Here is a 21,232-nt window from a genome sequence, read left to right as displayed (position 1 = left end):
GCTGGAAGCGCTGGCTATGATTGGCTGACGCATGGTTCCAATCACTGCCATTCATCGAGTACTTGCTGTGATTGGCTAAGCGTCAGCCAATCACAGGCAGCGCTTCCAAGAGGCCAGAAGATGAAAAAGAAAAGCAGTGCGGGACCCGGGGGAGAAGCTGCGGCAGCGGCGGAGAGAGCTTCTAAGGTGATGTATGTGTTTTTTTATTTTTTTCTGCAGCTAGGGCTTAGATTAGGCTTTGACAATAGGATTTCCTCTTGACAAGGTTGCACGCACCACACGAAAATCACATTTTAGTGCGATGCAACAGGGAGGAAGGCTTCATAGGGAAACATGGACTACAAAACCTCGCAAGTCAATTTGCTCAGCTGTTTGACTATTTTAGTGATTATCCTTGCGTGTTAAAGGGCCTTAAGTCATTAAAAGGTAAGTATCTTCATCAGAAATGCTTTATCACCACTGAAGACTCTCAATGTTTAACCTTTCTATGGTTTACTTAATACATGCCTTTTATGGGATATTCAGGTGTTACAACAATGTTATAAAAAAATAGAATTAAAATGTTGGAAAACAATATGTATCAAACAAAGATTCCTTCAAAAAATACTGAAAAAGGAGTTGAAAATACAACAATTATTTCTTTACAACCTCTGCCATAGAGATGTGTGAAGACAGACGGTTCTCTAAGGGTGGTAACATGATTTACATGATCACTAGTATACAGTCAGTCATATCATGGAAAGAAGCATTGATGCAACATGCAGGAAAACATAAAATATTACTGCAGCTAGTTGTGCTGAAGAACTATGTAGCTCAAAGCCACATACAAGGAACAGCGGGGAAGCCATATGGAACTGCGCTCTCATTCTGAACTCTGACCTGTTATTAGAACCCAAACCCTGTGGAAGTGAGGGAAAAACTATTGCTTTGTCCATTTCTCTGATCATCACCGAGGCAAGAGAAGTCTACAAGTTCAAAAGACACCGCTGCAAGTCCGAGCCAATATCAACAGTCGCTCCTCCCCATGGACCCGATTCAGTAAAGCCCAGCTGCGAATGTTAAACTTTGCTGCTTGCAAGAACTCACCCCAGAGCAGCGTATCACTGAGGCCATTGTGCTCAGTACGCAGGACTGACAGGAGCTACAGCATCCATCCACGGCAGATGCCATTAAAACAAGTTCAGTGCATACCCTAATAAATCACAGCTACATCAAGAAAACAAAGTCTTCCCTTTTCAACATCTGGTTCACTTGGCCAGAGAAAAACTGTTCAGACAACAGTGAGAAAGAAATCAGAAACTAAACTCTTGGGGTTCCTCTGTTCAACTAACATGCATCTCAAAAATATTCAGATATTCCGTGTGGAATTTTTACCTAGTATTTGCACATAAAAGAAAGAAAATGATTATATATATATATATATATATATATATACACACACACACACACTACCGTTCAAAAGTTTGGGGTCACATTGAAATGTCCTTATTATTGAAGGAAAAGCACTGTACTTTTCAATGAAGATAACTTTAAACTAGTCCTAACTTTAAACAAATGCACTCTATACATTGCTAATGTGGTAAATGACTATTCTAGCTGCAAATGTCTGGTTTTTTGTGCAAAATCTACAAAGGTGAATAGAGGCCCATTTCCAGCAACTATCATTCCAGTGTTCTAATGGTACAATGTGTTTGCTCATTGGCTCAGAAGGCTAATTGATGATTAGAAAACCCTTGTGCAATTATGTTCACACATCTGAAAACAGTCTAGCTCGTTACAGAAGCTACAAAACTGACCTTCCTGTGAGCAGATTGAGTTTCTGGAGCATCACATTTGTGGGGTCAAGTAAACGCTCAAAATGGCCAGAAAAAGAGAACTTTCATCTGAAACTCGACAGTCTATTCTTGTTCTTAGAAATGAAGGCTATTCCATGCGAGAAATTGCTAAGAAATTGAAGATTTCCTACAACGGTGTGTACTACTCCCTTCAGAGGACAGCACAAACAGGCTCTAACCAGAGTAGAAAAAGAAGTGGGAGGCCGCATTGCACAACTAAGCAAGAAGATAAGCACATTAGAGTCTCTAGTTTGAGAAACAGACGCCTCACAGGTACCCAACTGGCATCTTCATTAAATAGTACCCGCAAAACACCAGTGTCAACATCTACAGTGAAGAGGCGGCTGCGGGATTTTGGGCTTCAGGGCAGAGTGGCAAAGAAAAAGCCATATCTGAGACTGGCCAATAAAAGAAAAAGATTAAGATGGGCAAAAGAACACAGACATTGGACAGAGGAAGACTGGAAAAAAGTGTTGTGGACGGATGAATCCAAGTTTGAGGTGTTTGGATCACAAAGAAGAACGTTTGTGAGACGCAGAACAAATGAAAAGATGCTGGAAGAATGCCTGACGCCATCTGTTAAGCATGGTGGAGGTAATGTGATGGTCTGGGGTTGCTTTGGTGCTGGTAAGGTGGGAGATTTGTACAGGGTAAAAGGGATTCTGAATAAGGAAGGCTATCACTCCATTTTGCAACGCCATGCCATACCCAGTGGACAGCGCTTGATTGGAACCAATTTCATCCTACAACAGGACAATGACCCTAAACACACCTCCAAATTGTGCAAGAACTATTTACAGCAGAAGCAGGCAGCTGGTATTCTATCGGTAATGGAGTGGCCAGCGCAGTCACCAGATCTGAACCCCATTGAGCTGTTGTGGGAGCAGCTTGACCGTATGGTACGCCAGAAGTGCCCATCCAACCAATCCAACTTGTGGGAGATGCTTCTAGAAGCGTGGGGTGCAATTTCTCAAGCTTACCTCAACAAATTAACAGCTAGAATGTCAAAGGTGTGCAATGCTGTAATTGCTGCAAAAGGAGGATTCTTTGACGAAAGCAAAGTTTGATGTAAAAACAATGTTATTTCAAATACAAATCATTATTTCTAACCTTGTCAATGTCTTGACTCTATTTTCTATTCATTTCACAACGCATGGTGGTGAATAAGTGTGACTTTTCATGGAAAACACAAAATTGTTTGGGTGACCCCAAACTTTTGAACGGTAGTGTATATATATAGCAGCATTAGACATGGGAGGAAGGACAAATAGAGGAAAGTCCATGACAAGATAAGCTCCTGCACGTGAAGTACCATCGGAAGACAATTGACTTGGCAGTCGATGGGAAGTCTTACCAAAGCTTGGAGAAGTCTGGACTCAGCACAAGAACAGACACTAAGTACCGGGTCCATAGAAGCAGGGATCTACGGTACCACACTAGACAGGATCCAAGGTGCAGACTGTGCAGAGGCGCCTCAGACGGTCCGACACATAGTAGCATGATGCAAGATGCAAGCAGGAACGGCATACACTGAATGGGACAACCATGTCGTGAGGATTGTGTACAGGAACATCTGCACAGTGTATGAGCTAAATCATCCTGAATCCAGATGAGAGACTCTGAAGGTGGTTGTGGAGAATAACAGGGCTAAGATCCTGTGGGACTTCCAGATAAGAACGGACATACAGGTACTGGCCAACCAACCAGACATCATGCTAATTGACAAGGACTTGAAGACAGTGGTGGAGATAAATATAGTGGGACCAAGCAAGAACGACATTAGCAAGGAGGAATATGAGAAGCTGGAGAAGTACCGGGGGCCTCAAAGAAGAACTAGAGGGGATGTGGAAAGTGAAGACCAAAGTAGTCCCAGTGGTGGTAGGAGCACTTGGGACTGTAACTCCTAAACCGGCAGAATGGTTCAAATATACCCCAGGAACATCTGAGCACATTATTCAAGAGAGTGTAATACTAAGAACAGCCAAGATTCTGCACAGAGCCCTCAAACTCCCAGAGCTCCGGTAGAGCACCCAAGGTTAAGGAAGACACGTACCACCCACAAAGGTGAGAAAGCATTTATTATGCAGTATGTACATACATATATGCAGTCAAGGTGAGGAACAGGTTTGACTTGCTCAGGCAGGAAAGTGGGGACCCGAATGAACTGTGGGCAGAGATAAAGGGAAGTATCATTGAAATCGCTCAAGAACAAGAGCCGCACAAGAAGCCAATTCGCAGTGGGAGCTGGCCAATCGCAACCACCCTTCAGTTTGCCGATATAAGAAGAGAGACTAAGTCTCAGGGAAGGCTAGGCAAGGCAACTCTGCCAAATTCTAAAGAGAAGCCAGGAAATACCAGAACAACTTCATGAATGTCTGATGCATGAGCCTTGAATGAAGGGTCACACCAGGGAATTATTTGCTACTGTGAAACCAGTGAAGAAGCGTTTCTCCGCCCGCCGGTCATCAAGGAACATGAAGGGATTGAAATCCGTGACCAGCAAGACATCAAGAAGATATTAAAGTGATATACAGAAGGACTATACGCTGGCGCCAGCAGTGACCACCCAGTGGAACATGGCGGCAAAAAGGATCTGGAACCAGACCTGCTGAAAAGTGAAGTGGAGTGGGGGAAGAGACAGCTGCCAAACAACAAAGGGATTGAAGGGATCCCTGCAGAACTGCTCACATCAGTACCAAGAGCTGCACTTGCAACATTATGCCAGACAATCTGGAGGACCTGCACATGGCCAAAGGATTGAAAAAGATCATGCTCTGTGAAGCACATTTGTGTTTTGCTTGGTTTTTCTTGTTCTTGCCCCCCCCCCCCCCCCCCTTAGGGATATCAGACAATGATAACTTTCTTCTAGGAAGGAGGAGAAGTCGGTAGCACAAATGGCTGAGTTTTGAAGGCATACACTTCAAAAAGGTACTGCACGAGTCTGTAAGGCAGTGATTCCTAACTGGCGTGGGGTGAGAGCCTGCCAAGGGTGTCGCAACACCAGGGGCGGATTCGCTGTTCAGTCCCCCGGGAAAAATCCCAGTGGACTGGTCAAGTCCTGGAGCTGCCTGCAACTACCGCTGCAGTGGTGGCTGCTACAGGCATTACCCCCCTAAACCTCCAGTTTATAAGGTGGCTGGGTGAACAACAAAAACACCAGTGTACTCACCTCCTTCACTTTTACTCTGGTTCACTCCGCGTGACTTCCAATTGGTCATGTGGTATATGACTATGCAACCCGGAAGTCAGGAAGAGCCAAAGTGAATGGAAGAGCAGTTTTGGACAAGCACCATTGCTGATTGGGGCAACGAGTGTTTTTTTCTGATGGAGGGGCTACAAGAGGCAGCATCATTACTACAGGAGGGAACAAAAAGGATCATAATTACTTATGGGGGCAATAAGAAGCAGCATTATTACTGATGGAGCATCAAGGGGGAACACGATTACTAAGAAGCAGAACAAAGGGCAACATTTTTAATAATTGCGCAACAAGAGGGTATTAATAATGGGACAACAAAAGGAGAACTTTCAATGATGGGGACAATATGAGCATTTTTCCTAATGAGGGCATAAAAAGGTGGCATTATTACTACTAGGGCCACTGAGAGGGGCACTGTTACTACTGGGTACACAGAGGGGGCACTCTTACTATAGAATCCACCGGAATAAAGGATGGAAAATCACAAGTTGAGATAATCTGTGCGGCTAGCCACGCCCAATGACCCCAACTCTTTTAGTAGTGGGTGCCCCGCGATACATTTTTTTCCCCTAAGGATTCCCCAAGTCTGTAAAAGTTGGGAAGCACTGCTCTATGGGAACATTCTGCTGATCTTATACATTATACATACACAAAGTCTTAGGCTTTGAACACATTAGCCTTGTGATCTCCATTCATAATCTCCATAATACAGTTTTCAAATGGATCCCATTGATTTATAATAGGGTCCCATCACGTTTTCTGTCAGTTTTCCATTATTTTGGACATTGAGATGATGTTATTACTAATATAGACCAGAGCTCATCACAATTCTGCAGGCTCAAGACTAGAAACCTCCCAGAATTTCATGCTTGTTTAGTGTCCCCAAAGAGCTTTCTGTGATTGTTGACATTCTGCAAGCGTAATCTTCCCCCCAGACACTTCACAGTAATCAGAAGAGAAGAGAAAAACTCTCTCCTAGAATCCAGTGCAGCATGATAGAAGCTCAGGAAGAGCGCGTGGTGTCTAGGATATACAGAGGTAGCAAAGCTTAACTTGACCATGATTACTCTCTGCAACAAGTCATCTTATCTTAAAGGCTACATACACCCACCTACAGTCTTATGGCCTCCTGCAGATGGGCGGAAATTCCGCGGCGGGATTTCCCACAGAATTTCCGCCCGTGCCCACTGCCATAGGATTGTATTACATAATGCAATTCTATGCACATAGCCGCGATTTGTCTGCGTGAGAATACGCGCGGAAAACATATCACAGCATGTCCTATTTCTGTGTGGGTCTTGCAAAGGCCCGCACAGAAACGTCACTAGTGACGCATAGGCTCCGCTCCGCGCATGCACCGGCTGGGCGGCAGCCGGTACATAGAAGAGCTGAGGAGATGCGGGAGGGGGTGAGCAGCACTGGTCACTGCAAGGGCCGTGGATCGCATCCTGCTGCGAGAATTCGCGATCCGACCCGGCCGTCTGCAGGAGGCCTATGGCTGTCTTTTTATTTAAAAATAATTTTGCAATTGGAATTAACAATTTTCAACCATTCTCCTCCTACGCTTAGAGAGTACAGTTGTACACAATAAGATGGAGGATGCGCAACGCACAATGCTCGCTTCAGAATATCAGCAGTGGAAATACGGCTCCATATAGGAATATTATAGATGTTTTATCAGTGCTTTCCGCCGCCACTGCCAATAGCCCCACTATTCTGCCCCACAGTCACCTGGTGCCTGGGCGGTGGTGACAGAGAGAGCTTTTCAAACAAATCTATGAGGTTCCTGTACAGACCCGGCTCACCTAATTGTAAGGAGAGCCGGGTCCAAGCATCCAAGGCTTGATGTTACAGCACAGACGACGCTGGTCACCCAATCGTCTGAGGCCGGGCTCACACGACCATAATGGAATTGCGTATTTGGCAGGCTCTGTATGCCCTTATGATAAGCGGTAATGCACAGGCAATCAATTCTATTGCCTTGCACTGTTCCGTTCACATTAGCGTGTCGGAATTGTGTAATCTGCAAGAGCAAGATAGAATGCATGTTCTATTCTGCCGCATCTATATATATGCGAAATAGAGTCCATCGCTCTTTATGGTCAAATACATTGCGTATAGGCTGCGGGTACACGCGTCATCCCTAAGCAACAGGGCAGGGAATCTAAAGTTTAAAAAAACCCAAAAAACCCACAGGTGTACTGCACATGTCCGCCTGCGAGTACGCAGTCAAGAACAGTACGACTTTGCCACCATACGCGTCCGTGTGCAGGGTTACAGCTGGGTTCACAGCTGTAAAAGGCTGCAGGAGTCTTCCATGTGAGCCCGGCCTGTGCTGTATAACAGAAACTCTGTTGCAAGGGCAGGACAACTATGCAACATTACATTTTCTTAACTCGTTAATAGTCAAGTTAAACTTTGCTACATTTGTAATATATAATGTTAAAAATCCCGACAACAGCAGAAACGCAGGGTTGTGATGACTGCTGAGGCGTCACAGTGCCTTCAGTGTTGTAGCAGACACCGCACTGATTCCATATATGCAACATCTTTCTCTGTGGAGTACCATCTAAGGCCCATTTCAGATGAGGGTATTAAGGACGTATTTACACCTGTAATATGAATGAGTGTCCCAACATGACCGAGGATTCACTAACCCAAACTCACAGCATCACAGATCCCTATGATACAATGAGTTCAGATCACTATGCCAGTGGTCGGGTCAGGACGATTGTATCTATTACGAGCTGAAATACGCACCTGTAATAGGCTCAACTGAAACTGGCCTGACACACTTACAACCCTCCACCCTACCGCAGCCCTCCACCCCCTACCGCCGCCCTCCACCCCCTACCGCCATCCTCCACCCCCTACCGCAGCCCTCCACGTGCTACCGCAGCCCTCCTCCCTACCGCAGCCCTCCTCCCTACCGCAATACTCCTCCCTACCGCAACCCTCCTCCCTATCGCAACCCCCCTCCCTACCGCGACCCCCCACCCTACCGCGACCCCCCACCCTACAGCGACCCCCCACCCTACTGCAACTCTGCTGACTGGTTAATCCAACTCCCCTCTGGCAATCCACTTATGGGCTATCCATTGCACTACCAATTCCGTTTAAAATACCGTCTACAGCCTGTGCCATCCTAACTATGACCTGATCATGGCATTTAAGCAATATACAACGGCAAGCAGTACTTTGCTGGATTACACCACATCATTGCAATGGATGAATGTGTTGCTGCAGCATTGCTACTTGGCAGGATAACACAGAGGGACTATAAAGGATGGATGGTGGATTGTCTTCTGCCTCCTGTTGTCTTCCACTTTTGCATTTCTCATACGTCTTCTCAAAGCATTCAAGGTTAAAGAGATTTTATTTAAGCAAATTTGATCTGATTTTGCTTCCCAATATGATTCATTAGATTCTTGTCAAGTTGGGAAGAAAAAAAAATGATGAAAAGCAATAGTTTAATAATGTGTGCAGTTTCATTATCTCTCCGTATTACAACAACATCATCTTTGTCTGCGCTGGGAAAAAAGCCTAATTGGACATTAGCATCTTTTCTGTAACATTCATTATTTCTGTAACTCGCAGGACTCCATCACTTCTTCAGTTATCAAATAAGAGGGGAAAAAGACATTTCCAATTAAAAAGGAAAAATACAAGTGTAGGAATGCATTTAACTCCCACCTAAACCAAGTGCAAACCCTTCTAAATGTGGGACTGGCAAAATGTATCAAACAGCAAGGAATTAGATGGTGCTACATTGTATCCTATGCAACAAACTGCATATTGATGGGATGTAATATTGAGATACCAGTTTTAACTCTTTTTAATGCAATGTCAGACCTCATCCACTATTCAGATTTCCCTGCATATCTCCGATGTCAGATGAGGACGGACATGTTTGTAACACTATGCAAAACAGCTATATGGGCTGCTGTCCTGCATACTGTAACATACATATGCAGTACAGTCTCAGATGTTGGAGAGCTGTCCTGCATACTGTACCATACATATGCAGTACAGCCTCAGATGTTGGAGAGCTGTCCTGCATACTGTAACATACATATGCAGTACAGCCTCAGACGTTGGAGAGCTGTCCTGCATACTGTACCATACATATGCAGTACAGCCTCAGACGTTGGAGAGCTGTCCTGCATACTGTGCCATACATATGCAGTACAGCCTCAGATGTTGGAGAGCTGTCCTGCATACTGTACCATACATATGCAGTACAGCCTCAGATGTTGGAGAGCTGTCCTGCATACTGTAACATACATATGCAGTACAGCCTCAGATGTTGGAGAGCTGTCCTGCATACCGTAACATACATATGCAGTACAGCCTCAGACGTTGGAGAGCTGTCCTGCATACCGTAACATACATATGCAGTACAGCCTCAGACGTTGGAGAGCTGTCCTGCATACCGTAACATACATATGCAGTACAGCCTCAGACGTTGGAGAGCTGTCCTGCATACCGTAACATACATATGCAGTACAGCCTCAGATGTTGGAGAGCTGTCCTGCATACCGTAACATACATATGCAGTACAGCCTCAGATGTTGGAGAGCTGTCCTGCATACTGTAACATACATATGCAGTACAGCCTCAGACGTTGGAGAGCTGTCCTGCATACCGTAACATACATATGCAGTACAGCCTCAGATGTTGGAGAGCTGTCCTGCATACCGTAACATACATATGCAGTACAGCCTCAGACGTTGGAGAGCTGTCCTGCATACTGTAACATACATATGCAGTACAGACTCAGACTTTGGAGAGCTGTCCTGCATACTGTAACATACATATGCAGTACAGACTCAGACTTTGGAGAGCTGTCCTGCATACTGTAACATACATATGCAGTACAGCCTCAGATGTTGGAGAGCTGTCCTGCATACCGTAACATACATATGCAGTACAGCCTCAGATGTTGGAGAGCTGTCCTGCATACCGTAACATACATATGCAGTACAGCCTCAGACGTTGGAGAGCTGTCCTGCATACCGTAACATACATATGCAGTACAGTCTCAGATGTTGGAGAGCTGTCCTGCATACCGTAACATACATATGCAGTACAGCCTCAGATGTTGGGGAGCTGTCCTGCATACCGTAACATACATATGCAGTACAGCCTCAGATGTTGGGGAGCTGTCCTGCATACCGTAACATACATATGCAGTACAGCCTCAGATGTTGGGGAGCTGTCCTGCATACCGTAACATACATATGCAGTACAGCCTCAGATGTTGGGGAGCTGTCCTGCATACCGTAACATACATATGCAGTACAGCCTCAGATGTTGGAGAGCTGTCCTGCATACCGTAACATACATATGCAGTACAGCCTCAGATGTTGGAGAGCTGTCCTGCATACCGTAACATACATATGCAGTACAGCCTCAGACGTTGGAGAGCTGTCCTGCATACCGTAACATACATATGCAGTATAGCCTCAGACGTTGGAGAGCTGTCCTGCATACCGTAACATACATATGCAGTACAGCCTCAGATGTTGGAGAGCTGTCCTGCATACCGTAACATACATATGCAGTACAGCCTCAGATGTTGGAGAGCTGTCCTGCATACCGTAACATACATATGCAGTACAGCCTCAGATGTTGGAGAGCTGTCCTGCATACTGTAACATACATATGCAGTACAGCCTCAGACGTTGGAGAGCTGTCCTGCATACCGTAACATACATATGCAGTACAGCCTCAGATGTTGGAGAGCTGTCCTGCATACCGTAACATACATATGCAGTACAGCCTCAGACGTTGGAGAGCTGTCCTGCATACTGTAACATACATATGCAGTACAGACTCAGACTTTGGAGAGCTGTCCTGCATACTGTAACATACATATGCAGTACAGACTCAGACTTTGGAGAGCTGTCCTGCATACCGTAACATACATATGCAGTACAGCCTCAGATGTTGGAGAGCTGTCCTGCATACCGTAACATACATATGCAGTACAGCCTCAGATGTTGGAGAGCTGTCCTGCATACCGTAACATACATATGCAGTACAGTCTCAGATGTTGGAGAGCTGTCCTGCATACCGTAACATACATATGCAGTACAGCCTCAGATGTTGGGGAGCTGTCCTGCATACCGTAACATACATATGCAGTACAGCCTCAGATGTTGGGGAGCTGTCCTGCATACCGTAACATACATATGCAGTACAGCCTCAGATGTTGGGGAGCTGTCCTGCATACCGTAACATACATATGCAGTACAGCCTCAGATGTTGGAGAGCTGTCCTGCATACCGTAACATACATATGCAGTACAGCCTCAGACGTTGGAGAGCTGTCCTGCATACTGTAACATACATATGCAGTACAGCCTCAGATGTTGGAGAGCTGTCCTGCATACCGTAACATACATATGCAGTACAGCCTCAGACGTTGGAGAGCTGTCCTGCATACCGTAACATACATATGCAGTACAGCCTCAGATGTTGGAGAGCTGTCCTGCATACCGTAACATACATATGCAGTACAGCCTCAGATGTTGGAGAGCTGTCCTGCATACCGTAACATACATATGCAGTACAGCCTCAGACGTTGGAGAGCTGTCCTGCATACCGTAACATACATATGCAGTACAGCCTCAGACGTTGGAGAGCTGTTCTGCATACTGTAACATACATATGCAGTACAGCCTCAGACGTTGGAGAGCTGTCCTGCATACTGTAACATACATATGCAGTACAGCCTCAGATGTTGGAGAGCTGTCCTGCATACCGTAACATACATATGCAGTACAGCCTCAGACGTTGGAGAGCTGTCCTGCATACCGTAACATACATATGCAGTACAGCCTCAGATGTTGGAGAGCTGTCCTGCATACCGTAACATACATATGCAGTACAGCCTCAGACGTTGGAGAGCTGTCCTGCATACCGTAACATACATATGCAGTACAGCCTCCGATGTTGGAGAGCTGTCCTGCATACTGTAACATACATATGCAGTACAGCCTCAGATGTTGGAGAGCTGTCCTGCATACTGTAACATACATATGCAGTACAGCCTCAGACGTTGGAGAGCTGTCCTGCATACTGTAACATACATATGCAGTACAGTCTCAGATGTTGGAGAGCTGTCCTGCATACTGTAACATACATATGCAGTACAGCCTCAGATGTTGGAGAGCTGTCCTGCATACCGTAACATACATATGCAGTACAGCCTCAGACGTTGGAGAGCTGTTCTGCATACTGTAACATACATATGCAGTACAGCCTCAGACGTTGGAGAGCTGTTCTGCATAGTGTTCAGTACCGTTTGGTTCCATCATAAAACAGATCCCTTCGGCCAGGGAGTGCAGTTTTCCAGCTCCCCAAATGGAGCAGGAAAATGGAACCCCCAAACGCAGATGCGAAGCAGTCCTAAGGCCTCATGTCTATGGGGAAAATCAGGCCTGCCACGGATTCTCCATGCAGAATCCTGCAGCGGGTCCCTCCTTTCCCGGGAACATGAGGCTAAAATTAAGATTAAACTCACCTGTCCGGACGCTGCGGATCTTCCCTCCATCGCAGCTGGATCTTCTCTCTTCAGCCCGGCGGATGTGCCGGGCACTCCATTTTCTTTTAAACTTCTGCCGGAGAGCAGAAATTCAGGTACGGGTGTTCCGCGGATCCGGATGGCTTCCATAGAAGCCTACAGGAGCCGTCCCCGCGGGAGACCCACACTAAAATGTCGCATGCCGCGGGTGATTTCCCACACACGCAATCCGCGCCTGAAGGGAAAATGACACCCGCAGGTATTTAACTACCGTCCAATGCATCCCTATGGGGCGCGGATCACACTGCGGATTTTATATCTTATTTTACCAGTGGACATGAGGCCTAAGTCTCAGTTTTATCTAGATTTCCAAATGTATCTCATAAACTTTCCCACTTTCAAATAAATTGTTACATTTGCAATAAACATTGAGTATTTGAAAAAAAAAAGTCTAAACAATTCACTCTGCAGTGAAGATGGTGGAGCAGAATTATTGGAGGGGCTGTTTTTCTGCTGATAGATCTGATAGATTTAGAGTGCTTTTGCAAGAAACAGTGGGCAAAGATTGCCAAGTCCAGATGTGCCACGTTGATAAACACCTACATATTGGTTTTAGGGCGTACATATTTATGCAACCACATTATTTTAGTTTTTTTTCCCACCGTAAGAGAGCTCAGTTTGTTTTCCAGTGGAATTGTACAGATAACGGGTCACATTGGAGGTGGAAAGAAATCTGAAAGGATTCATCTTTTTTGGATTTTTTAACATGACAAAAATATAGCATTTTATCAGGGGTGTGTAGACGATTTATATCCCCTGTATATGGATGAAAGCTAACAAACGCTTTATTATGCACATTCTGTCATGTACTTGTAAGGAAAAAACACAGTCCCATACCTTTGTTGGTCCAAGGGTACAAGAAAGCAAGCTAGAAAGGAGCGCCTGGGGGATTATGGTTTCTAGATTTGTCAGCCAGAGAAAATATGGCAGGCTATCACTATAAGCATGGGCACTATTCCAATATGTAAATATCTGGACGCGTGGCTGGTTTATTGCATTTTCCTATTCTGTTGATACTGTTGCATCTTAGGCCGCCTGTCCACGGGCGGGTCGGACCTCACATGCGAGATTTCTGCAGCGGAGTTTGACCCGGTACCCGGCTGGTGATCCCAGCTTACCTGTTTGGCATCTTCTCCTCTGCTGAGCATGCGCCGGCCGGCACATGCGCAATTGAGAGGACGCTGCGTCGACACTATGGTGATGACATGGCTCCTGCAGCCACATTGCAAAATGGCTGTGGGACGGATGGCTTCCATTGACTTCAATGGAAGCCGGCCATGCGGTTTCTGCCCCGCGAGCAGAAAATCGCGATCGATTTTCACTCGTGGGAAGGAATTCACATTTTCTCATAGCATGCTATTGGCTGGATTTGCTGCAGAATCTGGAAGTGAAATCCTGCTCTGGATTTCGCAATGCAAATCCGCCTGTGTGCAGGAGGCCTTACACACAACTGTATGAGTTGTAGGAAAACCATCCACAAGAAACTATACTAGCATTCCCTAGGAAATACAAGCTTTTTCAAAGTAAAGTACAATGTAGCCGCTGGAAGCAGGACAATTAGTTACTATCTGGAGGGGACATGAATATTAAAAGTAGGAGCTTTAGAAAAAGGTGTAACTTTTGAACGCTTTTAGTGAATTCACCATGACAGCTCAGGCAGTGTGTTCCGGAGTCCAAATGCTGTTACAGTAAAGAACCCTCCTTTTTCCTCTGACTGTAACAAGGGAACGCCCTCTAAGTCTAGAGTCCTGGGTAGAAATAGATCATGGAAGACATCTTGTTGAGTCGCTAGCTCGCATTTAGACCAAACGATTATCGTTCACTTTTGCTCGCTTTAACAATTTTTTTTTGAAGAGTTATTCCATCTAAAAGCTCCTTAAATAACCCTAATTTTTAAAATGTCTCTGGGTATTGTAACACACACTCCATTTATTACTTTGGTCGTCCACCATTGAACCACCTCAAATTCTACCAAGTGTTTATTGTGCAGCGGTGCCCAAACTGCACGTAATATTCCAAATGCACCAATGACCCTTTTGATGCACCCAATGATCATCGTAAATTCCTAAGTCTTTTTCTATACCAATTATACCCAGTGTCTTAATATTTTGGAAGTGATCTTGGTGTGTATTTCCTTTCCCAAATGCATAACTTTACATTTATCAGTTTTAACCCTTCATATGTTACCTTCAATGATCCAGATCCATTTGTAACTTGTTAATTACTTTACACTGTTTAATATTATCTGCACAAAACTCATACTGTGTGTAACTGTGTAATCCCTCTACAAGGTTGTTAATATATTAGATGGAACAGGATCCAATACTGCCCCCTGTGGTACCCCACTAGTAGTGGTGCCTCAGGCCGAAAATGCACTATTAATTAACCGCCCTCTCTGTACTGTTACTTACCTACATTTTCTACCAAGCATATCTTTACAATCTTATCTGGCACAGGATCGAATGCTTTGAAACATTAAGACTTATGACATCCAACCATTCACCCTGGCCCGATGTAGTATTTACGTCCCATAGAAACTCATTAGATGAGTCTAACAGTTTCCAGATTGCAAGTTACCAAAGCAAGCTCAATGCAGGCTCAAGTCGCTGAGGATATTTGTACCTCTTTAGTCCAATATAAAGACCATCCAGATCTGCTCCATCTCCTTACCTCTACCAGGGAGAGGATGAAGAAGCTGGAAATGGAAATCATTAAAAAAAAAGGCTAGAAAATTGGCAAGGGATCGTGCAGACCCCCATGTCACAGATCAGGCTGGGGGATCATGCAGACCCCCATGCCACAGATCAGGCTGGGGGATCGTGCAGACCCCCATGCCACAGATCAGGCTAGGGGATCGTGCAGACCCCCATGCCACGGATCAGGCTAGGGGATCGTGCAGACCCCCATGCCACGGATCAGGCTAGGGGATCGTGCAGACCCCCATGCCACGGATCAGGCTAGGGGATCGTGCAGACCCCCATGCCACGGATCAGGCTAGGGGATCGTGCAGACCCCCATGCCACGGATCAGGCTAGGGGATCGTGCAGACCCCCATGCCACGGATCAGCTGATTTGGTTAGGATGGGGGAATATATTGATTTTGACAGGAACATATCACAATGTGTTCACCACTCATGCTAAAAATAATACTAATGTTAGTACAAATAAACGTAACACTTCCAACCGTGTTAATCATAAAAGGCCTTGGCGCTCATGCCCACGATTGTGTTTTCACCGTGTATTACGTCTGCGTGGCATGGATGTGTTATACGCAGTGCCCTTCACAGGTATAGACTAAAAGAATATAGTTTATTAGAAACTCTTAAAAACATATACAGGCTGACTAACAGTACTAACATACATTAACACAAAAAAGAGGAGAAGATATATTTAGGTGCAAGTTTGAATTATGCATCCAATGTCTCCAATGTAGATGATGGTCACAATAGCATGGTCAGTATAAGTGGATAACTTTAGTGCATATACAGAGTTCCTGCACCGAATGACTGGTGACAGTCGTATGTAGAGGTCGCAGAGAACTACGGCTCTGAATGACTGGTGAAGTCACAGAGAAATACGGCTCAACGCGTTTCTCCGCTCGCTTTAGAGCGGTTCATCAGGAGCCACAGATGTATATTTGACCAAAAAATCTTTAGTGGGATTAATAGCGTCAATCATTTAATTGACTAAGCTATCTTCCTCTTTTAGGATATATAATCAGTAGGATTAAATTGGCAAGAAAGTGGGTTGTCTGCGAAGATGTCGCCAACAGGTATATATATATACCAGACACCGTTAGACAAAAAGCCAGCAGGGTACGATGGTATAGTGGCTACGTTGGTAAAGAAGGAAGGAGGACTCGGATAAAGAACTTATGCACTGACAGTAGTCACAAGTCAGATGCGTGTTTAGATATGTCAGCTATAAGGATCCTGTATTTAGCGCTGTATACCTATCCTCCTACAAGTGTTGCAATGTTAGCAGCACTAATGTAGAGTTTCTAGTCATATGCACTGACATTAATGAAAAGTCAGGTGCATGTTCAGATAGGTCAGCTAAAGAGGATCCTGTATTTAAAGGGGTTGTCCCGCGGCAGCAAGTGGGTCTATACACTTCTGTATGGCCATATTAATGCACTTTGTAATGTACATTGTGCATTAAATATGAGCCATACAGAAGTTATAAAAAGTTTTATACTTACCTGTTCCGTTGCTGGCGTCCTCGTCTCCATGGTGCCGACTAATTTTCGGCCTCCGATGGCCAAATTAGCCGCGCTTGCGCAGTCCGGGTCTTCTCCTGTCTTCAATGGGGCCGCTCGTGCAGAATGCCGCCTCCGTGTAGCTCCGCCCCGTCACGTGCCGATTCTAGCCAATCAGGAGGCTGGAATCGGCAATGGACCGCACAGAAGAGCTGCGGTCCACGGAGGAAGCAGACCCCGGCGGCCATCTTCAGCAGGTGAGTATGAAGACGCCGGACCGCCGGGATTCAGGTAAGCGCTGTGCGGTTTGTTTTTTTAACCCCTGCATCGGGGTTGTCTCGCGCCGAACGGGGGGGGGGTTAAAAAAAACCAAAAACGTTTCGGCGCGGGACAACCCCTTTAAAGCTGCATACCTATCCTCCTAAAAGTGTTGCAATGTCAGCAACACTAATGTAGAAATGCTAGACTCCTATCAAAAGTTCAGACAACCAATCTAATATTCAAGCAGGCAGCCAAAGATAGGCTTCAACAAATTATTCTGCTCAAACAATAGGTCCCCAAGATAAGGCTACCTAGTGTGCCAAACATAGAGTAAAATAACAAACAGATAAAGCCTGTGGCCCTGATGGTGAGCCACAGGTAAATGGCTCTGTGATAATGTTATATGCAGTGGAAGGAGTCAATGAACTTTCATTGATCCATGCACACCGGCTAGTGGACCCTGTATATCGATAAGAGAAATACATTGCAGGGTGCTCTATTTCTATGCATTCATACACAGCGCGAGCCCTGTACACTTGTATGGGCAGAATATGATATGCTGTCCATAAGCAATACTTGCGTAGGGGCAGCGTTTCCATACACATTCCCGTTCTGAACAGTACCATACACAGTCATGTGTGGTCTCTGGGGGCAGAGTGTATGGCTGCCAAATGTGTAAAACGTGTTTTATGCATATGACAGTGGACATAAGCCTTTATACATAAAATTATATATATATATATATAACCCAGAGTGTTCAAATCTTCTACTTCTGGATCACTGAGCTCAGTATTCCGAATTCATGCTTAACATCAAGTGGTACTACTGGCTCAGCTATCACTCAGATTAAGAAATGCCTTGGGACTGGCGATCAGGTTATGTGCTCCGTTTTCTTGGGCAATGTTTCCTTGAATGCCTTTAAATCTGATGAGCTAGATTCACGTTTCCAATTACTTCTAAATTCTGATCAATTGAATAATACATTCCTGTCCACTAATGAACCTCTACTGCTCACCTCTAATATACCTTTAGACCCTACTACATGTGAGATATTTGTTGGTGAGGAGGGAGCTGTAATACTGGAGACTGTATTGAATACACTTTGGGTAATAATGCATTTAATAAGATCCATTGAAGCAACAAAAGATAGTGAATTATGTAGACCATCACAACTATCAGTTTATGATGACCTGGAGTTTCCTTCTTGCTCTCAAATTAACGAGCCTCAAACAACAACCCAGTTTCAGGATAACAATATTGTTAAAGCCAAGAAGAGACCAGATAATACAAACCTCAAACCACTTAAACCATTACAAACCTGCTGTGGCATTATCTTTTTGTTCTCAAGGTGGCTCTCCTAATGAATCTCAAATAGTGACCCAACCACAGGATAATATGATCATTATAGTTTGTTACCATGTAATACGGACCCAACAATCCGAAAGCCCAATACAGGTTCTAGCCTTAATTCAGCTGTTTGTTTATTTTTTTTAAATCTCCCTCAATCCATCAGCTCGCAGGTATTACCGAGTCTAGTACCACCAAACCAATTTACATTAGTCGTCCACCCATTAATCACCAGTGCAGAGGAGCACGTAAATGACAAAATCTACAATACCAAATGTCCCATTACTGCAAAAAGGTACAAAATCAGAATGTGAAGTTCATTATCTCACTAAATTTTAAAGGGAAATAAAGTGTCCTAACTAGCAAAGCCACCATCCTTCTGCCCTACACCGGTTCTGATGGCTTTCGGCTTTTTCTTTTTAGAACTTGCTTATTTAATCCGCAAGATGACATTCAAGCGTTGTTTTGTATTATCAGCCAAGAACCCTCAACCTAGGCCCTCTACTTCTAGTATCACGATGCCTGAAAACGTAATTAGTGTTAATGTAAAACCCACGTCTACCCTCAGACCTATTCATTTCAGCATAGAGGTTCTTCCATTGATACCTTCTTTTCTTCTGTTGGCTTTGAATTCTGATCTTTGAATCAATTTCCCTAGATTTCACAAAATATTACCATTCAAGGGAAAGCTGCACTGAAGTCCCTTTCCCAAAATATGGATATTGTATTCTGGTCAGTAGATAAAGGCAGTGCTGTAGTTATTCAGAATTGGATTACCTAACTGCACAATATTCTTTCGGATAGACAATTGTACCATATTTTATCTTGAAGTTCCCGAACCTCACTGACAGCAGTTTATAATTCTTTGATTAACCAAGCTTTCCAACAAGGCCTAACAAAAATGAGGGGCGACTTCTCTACATCACTGAAGCTTCCACTCCATTCTGTAAGCATCTCCCGGAAGTGCACAAACATCTCATGCACCCACAAGGCCGCCCGATGATATCTGGTATCAATTCATTGACCAGTTATCTGTCACATTTCGTAGATCTACATTTTCAAAAAAAAAAGTCCTTCCAATTACTCTTGTGCCTCAAAAACTTCACTCAATTTATCCACAAACTCAAAACTTTTGATTATTTTCCGTTTTGTTTTATATTCAAAAGTATTTTATTAGGCAGCCAACATCAAATTTGAGATAAGCACGTACAGTATATATTAAGCATATAAACCATACAATTCAGTAGACCTCCACCAGGACCGTTCGGGGCCTAAAGAACAGAAATAAACACCGGTCGGTTTTGTATAAAATAAGTGCTGAAAAACCAGTCAACTACACCCAAACAACCCTGGGTGTATAGAACAGACGGGGAATAAGCAAGGAGAGGAGGCAAATAAGGAGGGGTGAAGAGAATCTAGAAATATCCATCTCTTCCTAATCTAAGATGGAGTATAATCATTATAGGCCGTACACCTCGTGACTTATCTGCACCCACGGCTGCCAAATGGCACAGAACCTGGGGAAAGAGTTTTCTTCATCAGCTTTCATTTCCTTATATCTCATGAGGGTGTTCAGGGTTTCCACCCGTGTAGCCCTAGAGGGAGCAGTCATGGTGCACCACAACCTGGGAATAATCTGTCTAACTGCCGAGACAAAGAAGCGTAACAGACCCTTTCTTGTTTTGGAGATGGATCCGGGGAACATCGACAACATGGGCCTCCTCTGGAGTTAAGTCAGCAGACAGACCTTTTCCTTTTGTGACATCGGTTGATTCTGCACTTTATACCAATACCTCTCAAGATAAGGGTCTTATTAGAGCTATTGACCATTTTTTTTTTCCATGGACAAATGTCTGTAACTTGAAAGAAATTTCAGCAGTATAAAAATATTAAAAATGGATCATCTAATGGCTAGAAAACATACGAAGAAGCAAAAGTTTTGGTTTTGACTCAAAAATGTTGAGCAGTTAAAAAATTAAATGCCAGAGCTTGTGTTCTCCAGGTAATGTAATATGGGAATGTACCTTGTAATCCCGCCAACTGAAAGGCCATTCTCTGTGCCCACACTATCTAGGAAATGCCTTAAAAAGCTACACACTATAATGTGAACTAAGATAACTTACCACATGAGCTGGAACCTGCGCCATCTTGGCAGCTGGGGTTCCTGGGCGCGGGTAAAACTGATTAATGAAGAGACTAGGGAATCTGTACTCCTCAACTAATTTCAACGTCTCCTTAAAATCGTCATCTGTCTCTCCAGGAAAGCCACAAATGATGTCCGTCGCGATTGTAATTCCGGGCACTCTACAAGACAGATGGAAAAAAACATGTTAAACTCTAGCCTAGGGATTACACATTCTACCAAGTCTTCTACAACCAAATTCTCAGAGGGACACAACTATTTTTACGTTAACCACTTCCCTGCCAGTAGAAGCAACACGCGTACTAATTCTAAAATGACCAGAATAATGAAGAAAACCGAATAAATGATGCATTACATAATAGGTTTACTTTACAGAATAGGGTCATTCAGGGACTGGTCAGCTAAAGTATGGACTAGCAAAACTTTTGAATAGGTGTGTATCCAATCAGGAAAGGTTACATGGCACTAGTAAGGGCGAGTTTAATAGCAGTGGGAGAAAGAATGATCTTTTCTGTGCTTTCACATGGCAATGAGTTAAATGACCTAAGAGTACATTCAGACATTACGGCTGACTGTGAATTGGTGCAGTTCTGTAATGCAGTTATTGGCCACATGGTTTTTACAGTGAAAACACAAAATAAATGAGTTTCTCCTGTAAAACC

The 21,232-nt window shown here is 44.3% G+C and overlaps 1 protein-coding gene across 1 annotated transcript in view; it reads right to left on the bottom strand.

Moving 5' to 3' along the window:
- Window positions 1-21,232, bottom strand: part of CDKAL1 (CDK5 regulatory subunit associated protein 1 like 1) — a 596,376-nt gene that overhangs the window by 171,370 nt on the left and 403,774 nt on the right. Inside the window, exon 11 of the mRNA XM_066579425.1 lies at window positions 20,551-20,731. Within this exon, the coding sequence (XP_066435522.1) occupies window positions 20,551-20,731 (181 nt within the window). The remainder of the gene's footprint in view (window positions 1-20,550; window positions 20,732-21,232) is intronic.

Source organism: Eleutherodactylus coqui, chromosome 9, assembly GCF_035609145.1.
Source record: "Eleutherodactylus coqui strain aEleCoq1 chromosome 9, aEleCoq1.hap1, whole genome shotgun sequence".
In the NCBI taxonomy this organism is placed as follows: domain Eukaryota; kingdom Metazoa; phylum Chordata; class Amphibia; order Anura; family Eleutherodactylidae; genus Eleutherodactylus; species Eleutherodactylus coqui.
This window is presented reverse-complemented; position numbering and strand designations above follow the sequence as displayed.